Source organism: Peromyscus leucopus, chromosome 20 (assembly GCF_004664715.2).
Source record: "Peromyscus leucopus breed LL Stock chromosome 20, UCI_PerLeu_2.1, whole genome shotgun sequence".
Classification (NCBI taxonomy): domain Eukaryota; kingdom Metazoa; phylum Chordata; class Mammalia; order Rodentia; family Cricetidae; genus Peromyscus; species Peromyscus leucopus.
The window spans coordinates 23249268-23266588 of record NC_051080.1 but is presented as its reverse complement, the minus strand read 5'-3'; the positions used below and the strand labels follow the sequence as shown (position 1 = coordinate 23266588).

Genomic DNA, 17321 nt, shown 5'->3' with positions numbered 1-17321 from the left:
GCATTTGAAAATACGTGGAGAGATCTGAAACGGTACTTCACAGATAACTACTGGGAAAACACTTCATATTATTAATGTATTCTTTTGTGTGTGTATTTCATTGGTACTCACCTATAGAACCTTTAGCAGCAATAGCAACAGCCTCTAACAGAACCTGAATGATACCTGCTCGAACCCGTGGCGAATCCTTCTTACAAGCATCAAGGTGTCCAAGAATTTCCTGGATAACATGATGAGAATACTGAGCCTAAAGGAAACAAATAGCACAAAGATGTGTGAGCAAGTAATGCACATGACATATCTGTAAGAATGGAAAAGTATGTGACACTCATTAAAAAGGACTGGTATTTATAATACGTAGCTGCCAAACAACCATTCCTTTAAAGAATAAACTGTGATACTGGTAACTATTTATGACATCCTGAGGAAAGAAAGCAAATTACCAAATACTGTATTTAACTTGGTGGTGGCAGCAGGGGTGGAGAGTGGGAAGCATTAAGAGATGGCTCAGGATTTAAGAGCACTAGCTGCTCTTCTGGAGGACCCAGGGTTTGGCTCCCAGTACCCACATGGCAGGTCAAAACTGTTTGTAATGGATCTGATGCCTACCTCTGGATTCTGTGGACACTGGGCATGCATGTGGTGCAAATATACACATGCAGGTAAAACACACATATGCATAAAATAGAAATAATTTTAAAAAACAGGGAGAGAGAAGAGAGAGGAGAAGGACAAAGAAACAGAAGATGGACAGATAATCTGTCGTAACAGGTGGAAGATGAGAACTGATTCTTGAAAGTTCTCCTCTGACCTCTATGTGTATGCTATGGCACATGTGTCCATGTTCAACACACACACAGACATACATACACACACCACCACCACCAACGACCTCTAAGTGCATGCCATGGCATATATGTGCCTCCGTTCAACACACATAACCACCACCAACAACAACAACAAAAACAACAACAACAACAACCACCTAAAATTGAACTTTTTGCCTGGGAAAAATTGAACTTTTTGCATGCTCCTCATGAAGCTCATGCAGCTAAGTCTGCCTTGTATAAAAGGTAGCAGCTATTTAATTTACTATCTGACCATGACACATTTGTAATTGAGGGTGAGGATATTCTTAACTACATATATTAAGGCTATCCTGGGCAAACTAGGACCCATTTTTATCCTACTTACAAGGGATTAGCTAAAATAGAATCACAGTGAAAGAACCAAAACTGAAGACATGATATCACATTTGAATTAAGAGCTAGTCAAATCTTCACAGATTTTGAGGGGGAAAAACCCAAAGGTGGTCCTTTGTAGAAGATAGCGCTCATACTACGATTCTATAAGGAACAGAAGTTATAACAAATGAAAACCAATACCAATTCATTTATATAATAAAAGCACACAATATATGAGTTAAATAACTGTACTAAAAGGTGGCACAATATAATTATCTAACCCTCTTATTAGATATGTTTCATATTGGCAAGTAAGAACACAAGCATTAAATGAGAAATAAAAATACAAATAAGAACATTCCATATGCCAGCTTTGGTAGTAGGCCTTTAATCCTAGCACTCAGGAGGCAGAGGCAGGCTAATCTCTGAATTCAAGGCCACTCTGGCCTATATAGCAAGTTTCAAGACAGAGCTACAGAGTGAAACCCTGTCTCAGAAAACCAACAAAACAAAACAATAACCATGCTTTGCAATCTAGTTTTCTACCTATTTGGTGATATGCATATCTATACAGAATAATCATTACTTATTCAATAAACAAACAGTTGATTAAACCTCACCTGAATAGAATACATTATAATCTTAAAGCAATGAACTGCAAATTCATTAGGATCCCATAGCTTGTGATAATCTAAATGCCTGTAAATAACAAACAAAAATTAGGAATGGTTTTTTAATCACACCTTCTTTTAAAACTTTTAACAATATAAAAATCAGAAAACTATCTAAAAGAAAACCAAGAGTTCCACTTTCATAACTATGGCACACATTTCTAACTGCTAAGCTTGGCCATACAGTAGTAACAAACTAGACTCTAAATGAAGCCATAAGAAGGAAAGATTCCTCCGTCCAAACTCCACAAGAGGCATACAGAGGTTCCTGGACATGTCAACCTAAACAATACAAAACAAAGGGTGATTACACAGTATACTTAGTTTTAAGTGTCTATTTTAACAATTCCATGGTGTTCATGACTCACAGGCCTGAAACCCCCTTTACAGGACTTTATTCCTATAATCAACTAACACAGTGACTATTAACATTTTCAAAGAGCAATTCTCACCATTTTACAGCTTTCACCTATGATAGCCAATGATTATTTTAAAGACTTAAAGATAAAGGCTGGGTTGCCGGGCGTTGGTGGCGCACGCCTTTAATCCCAGCACTCGGGAGGCAGAGCCAGGCGGATCTCTCTGAGTTCGAGGCCAGCCTGGGCTACCAAGTGAGTTCCAGGAAAGGCACAAAGCTACACAGAGAAACCCTGTCTCAAAAAACCAAAAAAAAAAAAAAAAAAAAGATAAAGGCTGGGACTTCTCTGGTGTAACCTAGTCTCTCTTCTTATTTCACACTACCCCTTTCACTGTACCCGTATGCTAGCTGTCTTGTACTCACTGTTGAATAAAAATATAGTATTTCAAGTTCTTAGGGAATCTTTTATTTTCTTTATAGATCAAGTAACAACTGAAATAAAAAGCTTACTTCAATGATGAACAAAAATATACCTTACAAATAACATCATCAAAGCAGTTTTTTTTTTATATTTACCCACATCTAGCTTAAATACTACTACAAATTCTCAAGTTAGCTATGAATTTCCTGTTTTTAAATGACAGATTACTTTTTGACCTTTTCTCATAATCTATAATTATTGTGCATATCCCTCATCTATCTGGTATTATTCTTCATATATTCCCAAATTACACAGTACTTTACTTGTAGACAGCATCCAGTTAATTAACTAAATAGCTACTACTTAGGGCAAGGCCCTATTGATGAAGGCAACACTTACTTAGGTTATCAAACATGGAGAAGTTAAGATGGTGTCTAACTAGAAGCTTCATCATTACTGACTAGCATTCAAGGTATTCTGTATGTTATCAAAGGAGAAAGATAATCATCATTATCAGCCAGCTACAAACCCTGAGACCTACAATAGAGAGCTACCTGCAAAATATACTGGTGCAATAGAGGCACAAAGAGTATGGGAGTAACCAACAACTACTGACTGTATTTAAGGCCCACTCTATGAGACAGAATCCATACCTGACACTGCTAAGATAGCCAAGAGCCTGAAACTAGGGGAAAACCTACTACTATTATTCTGTTCAAGGAACATAGCAATAAAATGACTGTTAATGACATGCTGTTGTACTTATAGATCAGTGCCTCACTCAAGCCACATCAGAGATACTTCTTCTTACAGTACATGGGGATGAAGAGAGACAGAAACTGGAAAATATGCAGAAAGTCAGACTTTAGAGCATCCAGTCCTAAATGAGATGTCTTTTTCAAACTACTTTCTTCAAGGCTTGGGGAATCTATGTAGAAGAGGAGGCAGAAAGGCTCTTAAGCTAGTAATGATGGATGACTCCATCTTCATAAAACTACTCCCCTCAAGGCTCAGAGATCTAAGAAAAAGGGGAGGCAGAAAGGCTGATGAAAGCTACAAGTGATGGACTACGCCAAGAAACTTGTCTTCTCTACACAAGGAAACCATGTCTTCCAGATACAACAGGATTAATGCACACATGAACTCAGAGACTGCAGCAGCAGCATGTACAGGACCTGTAAAGGTTCAAGTCAGACAGGGTCCCAACACTGGGAGGGGGATGTGGCACAGAGTCCCACCTTTAACCAAGAAGCTCTTTGCAGGTTTCTCCAATAGAGTCTCATTGGGTATATCAAACCACACTCTAGGACAGAACCCAGGCACGGAGTAGTTGGCCAGCACAAAACAAACAGTGGTATTTTGTAGACTTTTAGTTTCATTTTGCTTTGTTTGGGCACTTTTTTTCCCCTTTGTCTTACTCATCTTTTGCTTGTTTTGATTTTTGTGGGAGTTTTTTCTTTCTTTCTTTTTCCTTTGCATTAACCAAAGAAAAGAACATAAAGTTGGGTGGGTACAAAGGTGGAGAGGATCTAGAAGGAGTTGAAGGAGGGAAAAGCATGATTAAAATATATGAAAAACAGTTTTTCATTTAAAGGGGGGAGAACACAAGCCTACTTTAAATTGTTCAACTCAAGTATGGTTAATATGGTAAAGTCTGCCTTACAGCTAGCTAAGCCTAAACATTCGGACATAAGTAAAAATAATTTGTCTTTGATGTATTTAAAATAACTTGGTTACTTTTAGTAGCATTTCCATAAGGCCACTGTGATGAAGATGACCACAAGTTGTTTTGAAGAGCTAATGATACTCTTGATTTTTAATATAGTTTTGTGACTTAATGACTCTCATATTCATGGGTTAACTTCGAACCCTGAAGTAAAAACACCTGCCCTAAATAAAGAATTATGGATATTACCTGCAAAAGATTCTGCACGTGCTATGTCCATTATTATAGTCAGAAAGTGAAAAGAAGATGGTGGTGAACTTTAATAAAGGAAAGGTCAATAAAAAAGCCAGCAATTATATAGGATATTATAGCAGATTGAACTGTCATCTGATGATGGAGTTAAGAGCACAAGACTTGAAAACCCTGCCTGCAGGATATCAATATTCAAAGAAACCACTGCTCATAAGAGCCTGGAAGGCAGCATATAAGGTCCAGTGGGGTCTTCAATATTCTTATCTTGATTAGACTCTTGAGTAAAAGATGAGACTCATTCAGAAAAGTGAACAGAATTTCAAGCTCCCAGTCAAGGTTAAAAAAAAAAAGTTGGGAGGCAGGGCTATAGCTCCTGGGAGGGTGCTAGGTTCAATTCCTAGAACTGAAAAAGGGGGGGGCGGTGAGAAACAATGTGCGTCACATGGTGACACTGTCTAATTTCTCACCGCACATCTGTACACAATGTTAAGTTCAACACTGTATTTCATACTTAAAGGAAACAAAATATAATGCCCAATTCTACCTTCATAATGTTACTTGTACAAGTAAAAAAGTAGTGATAGCCATTATTGTGGTAAATAAAAAATTTAATTAGGAAGTATTCATCTTCCATAAGAAAATTATACAGCTAACACACAGCAAAGTCACGGATAACTAGGAAAATAGCAAGTACTCACGCAAAAACTGGCCTGACAGCGTTATTCATATTCCCGAAAGTTGCTCGGCCCAGCAGTTCTCGGAAACAGCTCTCAGCCAGCACTGCAGGGTTCTCTTCTTTGTCAGCTGCAGAGGGGGAAGAAGGCGGGCCGATGCGACTGAAAGACAAAGGAAAAAGGCCAGGGCCACAATTCCAACTTTAGTTCTAAAGGGTAAACAGAATACACTTTACTTCTCTGAAGTGTTAAAAAGATATTTTACTTTATTCCCAAATAACATTAAATTAAAAAAAAAAACATTAATTCTAACGTTTATGAACTTAGCGTCCCCAGAACTAAGCATATAATCTTTCAAATAGCTACTCTAAATTCATCTTGTAACTAGTTTCCAACAGAAAGAACATCCTTTATGCCAATAAAACACTCAGAGGCTGGGTGTGGTGGTTACTACCTTTAATCCAAGCACTCAGACAGAAAGAGGACCTCAGTGAGGTCAAGGCCAATTTGGGCTACATCATGAGTGTCAGGCCAGCCAGAGCTACATAATGAGTGAAACCCAATCTCAAAAAACAAAGCAACAACAATATTCAACAGCTCACTACTTCCTCACTTTCTATCAAAGTGTCTCAATATTCATAGCAATATATATCCTAGTGAGCATAGGTCCAGAAAAAACTACTTTAGCCATCCTCTATTTAACTATAACTGAGAACAAATGAAAAGAAAGGAACAGTCACGATATAACCCATGTGCTAAAAAAGAAAAAATTTAAACCAATTAGAATAGGTGCATATAGAGATATTTTCAGTAAAAACTATTTACTTTGTCTACATTTTGAGATATTATTTTATGTTTTTATAGCATATTTATTGCACACACACACACACACACACACACACACACACACACACACACACACACATATAAAGGAAAGAGCCCAAGCGAAGCACAAGAAACAGAGATCCAATTGTTTGCATACTCAGGAATCCTATAAAAAACACTAAACTGGAGCCACAATACATATGAAAATAAAAATAAGACAAAATTAATTAAAAAAAAGAAATACCCTTAAATAATATTATAAGACAAAGGAACCTACAAAGATGCCACTGAGCTCATTTTCTGTTGGCCATCTACTGATGGGCATGGGGCCTACTTTTAAGAGTGGTTTGTTTCTTTAGTAAGACTCCCTAGGAGGAAACTAAATTTTCATTTACAACTGGTTATCAATTTGTTTCCAGTATCTTAACTTATGATAACATTGGGTCTCTTTGGAAAACAGGTTCCCAACTAGGTAGAGATTCTTATATTTCAGATAGGAAAATCTTAAGCCTAGATATAGCACTAAAAATAGAAAAAATACAGAAGGTTCTAAAATACAACATTTCACACATTTAGGGAGGATTACCAAGCTGGAGATAGCCACATCCGGGACTTATGCATCAATCCTTCCTGCAGTTGGCACTAAATGGAATATACATTATTCCATCTGTTTTAGCACAACTTATCAAATGCACTCATTTTCAAATCAATTTTGATGCTATGCATAGATCATGAAAGTTATAAGCAAATTTTTTTATTTGTAACTGTAAGATAAAATACCTTTAAAATCTATTTCAGCCTTTATCTTTTCCCAGTGCAAGAACCAAAGTGAACCAAGCCAAACTGGATAATTTTGCATTAGCTACTGAGTAACACATTCACTCTGCATAAGTACCAAAATGTGGGGAAATGCATGCTTCTTACACTTAGAAAAGCTGGATAATATTCAGAATGCCAAGTGTACCTGAACATTGTGGGGGGATCAAAAGAAAACCAGCATATACCCAAAGCCAGTACTTCACCCCAAATATCTTAGATATTAATCAAAAACCAACTGTGTTTGACTTTTAGTTGTAAAAATAAAATACCAGTGTTTTGTTTTGCCATTGTAAGAGAAGCTCCCTCCTGAAGCAGATGGGGTCAAATACAGAGACTCACAACTGGACAATGTGCTCGGAGTGAGGGACCTTTGAACACTTAGTCCTAAATGGGATGTCTTCACCAAACCCTTCCCTTCAGGGCTCAGGGAGCTATGGAGAGGAGGCAGTGCAGACGGCAGACAGGAAGGACATGATGCTCTACAGACACAACAGGGCTGATATATATGAATTCATGGAAACCCTGGCAACATGCAGATCATGCCAGATGTGGTCCCACTGCTGAGTCGGGGAAGTGGACGTAAGCCCCCATTCCTAACCCAGAAGCTATCTCTCCAAGTGTCAGCAGAACACAAAGGAAAAATTACATTACTCAAATGGAGTTTCCCTGGGTATAAAAGCTACACTTAAGGGCAGGTCCCATGCCCAGCAGTATTTGGCCATCACAAAAGAAACTCAATAGTATTTTTGAAGATTTTTTTTGTTTTCAAGACAGGGTTTCTCTCTGCAGCTACGCTATCCTGGAACTCACTCTGTAGACCAGGCTGGCCTTGAAGTCAAAGAGATCCACCTGCCTCTGCCTCCCAAGTGCTAGGATTAAAGGCGTGCGCCACCACTGGGCTGTTTGGGTATTTTTTCACCTTACTGGTCTTTGCTTATATATCACGGTTTCTGATGTTGTGTTTCTATGGGCTTTGTGTGTGTTCAAATGTTTGTGTCTCTCTGTGTGTATATGTGCTTCTCATGCTTTTTCTTTGTTTTGATTTTTGCTTTCTTCTGGTTTGTTTGCTTGTTTGTCTTCTAAAGAGAGAGAGAAAGAAAACATGAGCCAGGTGGTGGTGGTGGTGGTGGTGTACGCCTTTAATGCCAGCACTTGGGAGGCAGAGGCAGGAGGATCTTTGTGAGTCTGAGGACAGCCTGGTCTACAGAGTAAGATCCAGGGCAGGCTCCAAAACTATACAGAGAAACCCTGTCTTGAAAAAAACAAACAAACAAACAAACAAACAAAAAAACCAACCAACCAAACAAACAAACAAACAAAAAAGAAAGCATGGGTTCATATGAGTGGGGAAGTGAGGAGGATCTGGGAGATGAGGGAGGGCAAATTGTGATCAGACTATATCGTATAAACATTATTTTCAATAAAAAATACAAAGAATAGCAGTATAATTATTTTATTTTGATTTGTTTTAACTCCCTATGAGAAAGCATACTGGATCTGAAACAAACAGTAGAATTTTAGCTATAATTTCTTCTTCTCATGGTTACAAATTTAAGCAGTTAATTAAAACTAACTTACATGTCTAGTAATAACCAACAAATAAATGTACTCATTAAAAATGCATTAGATTTATTTAGGTAGTGTGGTTGCATGTATATATTTGTGTACATGCCACAGCACAAGTGTGGAAGTCATAAGACAACTTGTGGGAGTCAGTTTTCCTTCTAACATGTGTATCCCAGGGATTGAACTCAGATATCAGCTTTGGTCACAAGCATCTTTAACTTGTGAGCCATCTCATGAGCCCAAAGTTTAAATGTATTCTAATAGAGAATGAAGTCCTAAGTGTCTGAATAAGGACCTGTGACTAACAATTTGAATATGATCATTACAAATTAATACATTTCTAGAAAGATACGTATTTTTAAACTCACTTAACTTTATGAGACTACCATTTATATATAATAATAGAAACCAAACATTCTTATGCTAACAATATATAATGACTTATATAATAGAAACCAATCATTCTTATCCTAATAAGCATATGAACATAAATATAATGCAATACAGACTTAAGTATCTTTTTGAAAACTTTTATTTTTAATTACATGTCTGTGTGCACGTATGGGTACGTGCATGTGAATGCAGATGCCCGGAATGGATCCCCCTGGATCTGCAGTGATGGACAAATGTAAGCTGCCCAAAGTGGGTGCTTAGAACAGAACTCAGGTCCTTTGCAACAACAGGATGCCCTCTTAATTGTTGCTCCATCTCTCCATCCCCAACTTTGGTATCTTTATACTATACCTGTCAACTTCTTCTATCTTCTGCATGTTAAACAGAAGTGAGGGAACAATCTTATCCATATGCTGTGGTTCCCAAATGGTAGCACGAAGTTCATCGTTAACTGTTTTGCGAACCACACCTTGAATACCTCTTATTCCAGCAATACGGATCCTATATGGATAGGATAGAAAAGACCCATGAAGTAAATAAAATAAATCTGTGTGTCTACCTAAGAAAATGTACATCAATATTGCTCTCTCAACCATAAAATGTTTTAACGTAACATGCAATACGTGTAAAATTAAAATCTCAAAAATCTAAGGTGGACACCAAAAGATATATTCAAGATGTTTTAAACACCATCTTTATAAATCAGTGAAGTTTAAAAGGCTGTAAAGAACAGAAATATCTAGTATATGTTTTATTGGCTAATAAAAAGGCAATTAGAAGCGTGAGCGACTTGAGGGCTCAGAATTGAGGAGCTCACAGCTCTTGGTGAGCACTGTGCTTCTGCATACTCTGCCCACTGTTCCCCGAGAACCCCTCACCTCTCCGAAAGGGAAGCTTCTTCATTTAAAAGTTGTGTCTACAGACATGTACACAGGATCTATAATTTATTAGTGTTGCCCTAAGCTCCAATTACAATTCATAAGCCCCAATTCCCTCATGGTCTTCTTGACTCTGCTTGGGAAAAAGAAACTGTAGGTTCAAGAAAGAGAAGTGACTAGATTTGCATAGACCACAGAGGGACACAAAATCTTAAGCAGAGTTTGCCCATTTCTCTCACAAGGTATTTCTTGTGCTCAAATGATCCCCTTTGTCCTCCTCTCAATTGTCCCCTTTCTTTTTACTACCTGAAATGATCACCACATGCAGTTTTGTTCAGATCACCTAACACTGTCTCCCAGAAAGAATTAATGTTTAAAGAATGGAACATGATGAGAAGGGAGTAACAATACTTTACAAACCCATGGGACACAAATCTATAGGGACACTGAGAGTGACAATAATAAGACACTGAACAGGAAGTGAAGTAAGTAAAAGACTTAAAGACAAACTCTGCCTATTTCAAAGCTCTGTCTATACAGGCTTCCTTATAAAATACTGATCACATTTACTGGTTAGTTTTATGTCAACTTGACACAAGCTAGACTCATCAGAAAAGAGCGAGCCTCAATTGAGAAAATGCCTCCATAAGATCCAGCTGCAAGGCATTTTCTTAATTAGTGACCAATGTGGGCAAGCCCAGCCCATTGTGGGTGGTGCCATCCCTAGGCTGGCAGTCCTGGGTTCTATAAGAAAGCAGGCTGAGCAAACCATGTGAAGCAAGTCAATAAGCAGCACAACTCCATGGCCTCTGCATCAGCTTCTGCCTCCAGGTGCCAGCCCTGGTTGAATTCCTGTCCTGAATTCCTCTGGTGATGAACAGCAATGCTGAAGTGTAAGCTGAATAAACTCTTTCCTCCCCAACTCGCCTTTTGGTCATGGTGTTTCATTGTAGAAATACAAACCCTAACTATGACATCACAAGAAGGCAAACACCATTACGAATGGTGTTTGCTATACATTCCTGATGCTATTCCCTGGGTGAAGAAGACAAGCACAAGGTTGTTGCCTAAGGACAGTAGCCTAAGTGGAACAGCAGATGGCAGTGACTTGGTTGTAGGGCATAGGGTGCACGCTGGTGACCACCAAGAGCCACTTCAGCTACACAGCTAGCATTTAATTTAATCCAGATCTAATACCTGTCCTTAGTAGTACATTCTAGTCTTGGTCCCCAAAACAATTTACTTTCCCCTGAGTAAATCTGAACATTTATATCATGTAAGTTTAAGAGTGCTGTAAACAAACAGTTGAATGATAATTCATATAACATGTCTGAACAATAAATGCCTCACAGTAAACAACCAAGTATAAGCTGTTTGTATGTCAGTCACTATAATAATGATGATGATGTCCATTATAGCTGAAAGTTGTGGAGAAACTGTTATTAGATTATGATATATAAACTTACAAGTAGCAACCATTTCTGTAAAGAAATACTTCAACAAAGGCTTAATACAGCCACCACCCCTTTATGTACAATGATGTACTACTTGCAAGATATGGTAGGGCAATGGTGGCAGAAAGCTTGTGGGAGTAGCCAACCAATAACTGATTTGACTTAAGGCTTACTCCATTAGATGAAAACCCTGAGACTAGACAGTTTAGGCATTTAGAATAAAACTAAATAATACTGATGAGAGAGAGAGAGAGAGAGAGAGAGAGAGAGAGAGAGAGAGAGAGAGAGAGAGAGAGAGAGAGAGAGAGAGAACAAAACAAAAATACAGGGATAAAATGACTTCTAGTGATACTCTGCTACACTCTTATATTAGTGCCTGGTTCAGCTATCATCAGAGAATCTCAGAAGAGGTAGAAAGAGTTTAAGAGCCAGAGGGGATGGAGGAAACCAAGACAACAAGTCCCTCTACATCAACTGAACAAAAGCTCACATGAACTTAGATTGAATCATGAAGCACGGGGGGGGGGGGGGGGGGTGTTGCACAGGTCTATACCAGGTCCTATTCCTATATACTGTAACTTCCAGTTTAGAATTTTTATGGGATTCCTAGTGTGTGAATAAGTGGGGTCTCTGATTCTTGTGCCTTCTCTTGGGCTCTTTTCCTTCTGTTGGTTTATCTTGTCCAACTTTGATATGATAGTTTTTGGGTTACTTTATATCTTATTTTGTTCTATTTAAAAAAAAATGAATAAATGGATGAATGGATGAAAACCTAGCCACTAGAGTAAAGGTTAACAACTCAACTGTCACTAATACCTGCATGCAGAGGGAAAATCACTTTTCTCCAATAGAGTGACACTGAGTATATAAACTCTCCAGGACAGGCCTCATGCCCCGGAGTAGTTGACCACAATATAGACTCCACAGTTTCTTTGTGTGTGTTTAGATTTGGTTATAGTTTGGTGTTTTTTTTGTTTTTTGTTTTTTGTTGTTTTTGGTTTTTTTTTTTTTGGTGTTGTTTTATTTTGTTTTCTTGGCTTTAGGGGGTTTTGTTGTTGTATTTGTTTTTTGTTTTTTGAGAAAGAAATTAAAGTTGGGTGTTGTAGGGAGGGGGAGAAAATAATAGTTCCTAGACTCATTTCCTACTGCCAAAGTCTGAAAGTTTTGTATGAATGGGTTTTACTAAAATGTAAAGGGATAAAAAAATAAGAATCTATGAGGGAACCTGAAAAGAAATGTAAATAACCCAAAGAAAACTAAATAGACATTTATTCATGTAACAATAGAGAAAAAGTACAACTTTTACTCTCAAGTATGTTAATTTACTCATTTATTTCACAGTGATTCAAATGAAAAGTTGGCAATTAGCAACTTTAGATACTACAAACACACACACACTCACACGAAAGATCCAGAAGTAAGAAAAAGTATTACAAACACTTTCATCTGCATTTAAATTTTTTCCGTACATCTACAACATAACCTTAACACCTAAGGCTTAAGGAACATCACAGAAGAGGGGGTACAAAGATGGAAAGAGGACCAGGCTAGAATGCCTGCTACTAAACTGTGTCTTCTATATACACAGGAAAGCTTTACCCATGAAATCACAATATGGCTGCCTAAAGAAGACCTGAGCAATGACAGCACCAGTTAACACGTCAGTGTGAATGAGGGAAATTGCACAGGTCCCCACCCTTAGACAAAGAGCCACAGTCAATTAAAGAAGGCTGAAAGGGGAAAATGAGTCTCCTAATTAGTCAGCCCTAAAAATATACACATGAGCAACATTAAATGGACTCAGCAGGTTATATTTATACATTTACACACACACAAATATAAAACAATCATAATTAAAGAACAAGAGGCCTTGCTGGGCAGTGGTGGTGCACGCCTTTAATCCCAGCACTCAGGAGGCAGAGGCAGGAGGATCTCTGCGAATTAGAGGCCAGCCTGGTCTACAGAGCAAATTCCAGGACAGGCTATACACAGAGAAACCTGTCTCAAAAAACAAACAAAAAACAAAACAAAACAAAACAAAAAACAAAAAAAGAGAGAGAGAGAATGAATTTGAGGGAGGACAGGAAAAGTTAGAGAGAGGAGGGGGGAGGAAATTATGTAAATACAGTAACATATACAAAATGTTTAAATTAATTTAATAACATTTGATGTACATATTTTTAAAATTGATAATAAAAATAGAAAATTTAAAGGTATGACCAAAAAACAAAGGTTTTCCACTAGGGGGCAATAAATACCTAAAAATAAGGTAATCTCATGTTTGAATTTCTCAAACATATTTTCTTATATATCATTAAAAACACTCAAAATCACTCATTTAATGTCCCTTGGGTGTAATATGAATCTTAAAAGATATTATAATAAAAAACCCAGAGCCAGATATTGGGGTGAAAGCTGAAAGATCAGAGAAGTAGAGCAAGCTAGCCACAGTTCTTACCCCTACAAAATTTTTAGTCTAAAGAGTTACTAAAGAAAGTGTTACTGTTTCCTCAAGCCTTACATTACTTTCTGTGTCCTGCCACATTATTTCCTGGGATTAAAGGCCTGTGTCTCCACTGCCTGGCTCTGTTTCTCTCATGTAGCCTAGTGTGGCCTTGAACTCACAAGGATCCAGCTGGATCTCTGCCTCCCGAGTGATAGGATTAAAGGTGTGTGCTACCACTGCCTGACTTCTATGTTTATTATAGTGGCTGGATTTGTCCTCTGATCCTTAGGTAAGTTTATTAGGATACACAATATATCACCACACTTGGGTAATAAAATTTTAGTTGTGATGAGATGGCCAGGAAGGTATATGGAAAGTACACTATCCTTCTAAGGCATCACATTGTGATAAACGACCAGACTCCAAATGCCTGGGATTATACTGAGGAAGAATTACAGAGTTAGGCAAATCCCATCTGAAAACACAACTATTAAGTCTCTCCTCAGCCTCCCTTTTTCAAGGACAGATAACTCCCACACTTGCTTTCACCGTGTACCTCAGCTGGGGGTCTGCAAACTCCTGCTTACAGTTTTGTACACTTCCTGCTTCAAAGTAAAATATACTGACTCCCCATTACCAACTTCCCACAATAACTCTGAATTAGGCTACCAGTAATGTTCAAATTACTATCATTTATCGACATCATTTTGACTTTAACTTTCAACTAAAATCCTTTTGTTTCTATATAAAAAATGACCTATAAATTATTTCAGATCACAGTCCTGATTTTTACTAGTTGAAACTATAAAAAAAAAGTTTTAAAGTGTGCAGCTCAGCTGTCTAGAGAAATTCAGAGTGACAAAGATTCAGTAATATTCATCCAAAAAGTGCAAGTCCATATTGAGAGCCCACTATGAACATGACACTAGTCAAAGTGCTCAGTTTTACAGCAGTCCTAGGACAAAGCCCTTGCCTTCCTGCACTGCTCTCTAATAAGAATAAAGAACAAGAAGAAGAAGAAAAAAAGAATAGGTGTGGTGGTGTACACCTTTAATCCCAGCACTCAGGAGGCAGAGATAGTGATCTCTGAGTCTGGTCTACATAGCAAATTCCAGAATGACTAGGATTACATAGAGGCCCAGAAAAAAGGAAGAAAAAAAAAAATCAGAATGAAAATGCAGAGATAAGGAATAACTAGGAGGTAGGATAGGGAGATCCTTGAGTAAAGTGAGGGAAAACCTGAATATACTGAGTCCGAAGTCCCTGGGAATTGCCCTAGACTGAGAACCTATTTTTTCAAATGCCCTTAAGAGTAGAATAACTAGAGTGTTCAAGAGAAAGCAAAGAGACCCTACTGTAACTGAGCTAAAGTAGGAGAAAATGACAGAATGACAGAAACTGAGACAGGAAGGATGGTGGGACATTCTGGGCAAAAGTAAGGATTCTGAATTCAACCACTCTCCTCTTGTAACTTCAGCTGAATGCTCTGTTTTAACAATGGAAAACTGTTTCATGAGCATCTCTCACGCCCTTTGATAATCATTATCTAGTACAGAAGCACGATATCCAATCAATTCTACCACAAATTTCTTAAGGTAAGTCATGAAATAAAACAGTACATACTCAGTTCGTATTTCTGGATCACTATGGCAGGAATGACACATGGCACTGAATCGAGATACAAAGAAGTCATAACGTCTATGATAGGATGGTGTGTCTTCTTCAATATTTGCAAATTTGACAAACTAAAAAACAAAATCACAATACACACAATATACATCACCTTTGAAAAGTGAGTAAACACATTTACCCTCCTTAGCTATTACACCTAACAAGCAACATCCAAATAATCAAATGAAACACATGGAACACCACATACTACGTATGTACAGAGGAATTTTGTAATAATTGACTTTTAGGAAACTAATAATACAACCTTTTAAATAAATAGAGCCCTGTAACATTGTTGATTTCCTGGCAAATTTATTTTTACACTTTTTTTTTTTTGCATTTTTCAAATTTGCTATAATAAACTTGTCACCTTTAAAATAGAAAAAGAGAGTTAGAAACAAAACAAAAATGGACACTCAGACCTTCCTTAAATGTAAGGGAGAAGTTTCAGAAGATAAACTTTCATTCTTTTGTCATTTACTGAAAGTTACATATACAAGGATAATCTAAGTAACTGTTTATAGCAGGCAGCTCCTATTGATCTTGAGTATAAAGAGCTGAATATAAAATGTGAGGTCCGCCCAGAGAAGCCTTCCCTGTTAAAATACATTCTAATTCTGCAAACCAGAAGTTCTCTTGTGCTAACTTCTAAAATGAGGTGGAAAACAATAGATAGAGACACTTAATGTCTAGCTCTGTCCTCACACGCATATATATGCATGGGTGTGGAAACTCATAGACACATTCATATGCCTCCACACATGCATACGCCATACAGTAATACAAAAATTAAATGAAAAAATAAAATTTAAAATAAGAAATAGATGTGTTTCAGAAAGCATAATGAAGGGTAGCATGCAGTCCTTTAGATGTCAAGTTTCTCATTCTAAACACTGTTAAAACTGGGGGGTGGATAAAGCTTTTGCTGTAAGACCTTCTCCAGGGATTGCAGGATGTTGAGCAGTATTCCCATCTCCTAGACTACACCTACACTTTTGTCTCCACTGTACAACAAACCAAAATGACTTCAAACGTTTGCCAAACATGGGAGGACAGACAGGGAGGAGGTGTGCCTCTCATTGAGGGCCAATGCTTCATTGCAATGACTAACTTCACTGACTGTTCCCTCTGGATATCTTTCAATATTTAAAGAAAATTAAGATTAGGGATGAGGCTTTAAATAGTGGCAAGGGTCAGCTAAGAAAAAAAAAGTGATCTAAATTTTCCCTGAATCGCGGTACACAAAAACTGATGGGGTACTTGCTAGAAGTTTATAAGCACAAGCTGTATAAACACAAGCTCTGGAGCAAGAGCTGGAAATGAATCTCCCTACAGGTACAGCATTCTTTTTGTCTACTGATAAGTTATTTAACTGGGATTCCTCATACATAAAACAGTAATATTAGTTCCAAATTTGAACTAAATTATGTAATATATTTAAAGAGCTTAGTACACACCATATTGTTTCTCTAAAATAATAAACAAAATAAACTTCAACCAAAGTTTCAGTGTTGGCATTTGTAAGTATTATGTACTAATATTTTTAACAAGCTATGACTTATTTTTTCTGTGTTTGTGTAATGTGAGTGTATGTAAATGCATTCATGTGTGTGCATGGAGGCCAGAGGAAGGTATCTGTGTGGCGCTCTATCACTCTCAGCTTTATTCTCTTCAGGCAGGATATTTCATTGAATCTGGAGCAAGGCTGGCAGCCAGCAAGCCACAGGGAAAGTCTCCTGTTATAGCCCTATACTATAGTGCTGGATTAACTACACACACATGAGACGATACCAGGTCTGTTATGTGGGCTCTGGGAATTTGAACTTCAGTCTTCATATTTGGGCAGTATGTGCTCTCAACCACTAGCCCATCTCCCCAGGCCTGATCACAAAGTTATTACTTATTCAGCTTTGGAACCTGAAGTGTTCCAGAACTCAGAATAATTAGAATGAATACATGGGATATTTGTTCAACTTGGCCATGGAGCATCCTTAATCTGAAAATTCTATCACAGAGCTTAAAAAGTTGTGGGTTTGGAGCATT

At 37.6% G+C, this 17321-nt stretch overlaps 1 protein-coding gene across 4 annotated transcripts in view; it reads right to left on the bottom strand.

Annotated features, from left to right (window-relative positions):
- Efr3a (EFR3 homolog A) overlaps nt 1-17321 on the bottom strand; it is an 89627-nt gene that overhangs the window by 31392 nt on the left and 40914 nt on the right. For all 4 annotated transcript variants that reach the window (XM_028876023.2, XM_028876022.2, XM_037197510.1 and 1 more), the window contains 5 exons: nt 15231-15352; nt 9181-9330; nt 5251-5388; nt 1805-1883; nt 112-247 (listed from right to left, as the gene is read on the bottom strand). In XM_028876023.2, coding sequence (XP_028731856.1) covers nt 112-247; nt 1805-1883; nt 5251-5388; nt 9181-9330; nt 15231-15352 — 625 coding nt within the window. The remainder of the gene's footprint in view (nt 1-111; nt 248-1804; nt 1884-5250; nt 5389-9180; nt 9331-15230; nt 15353-17321) is intronic.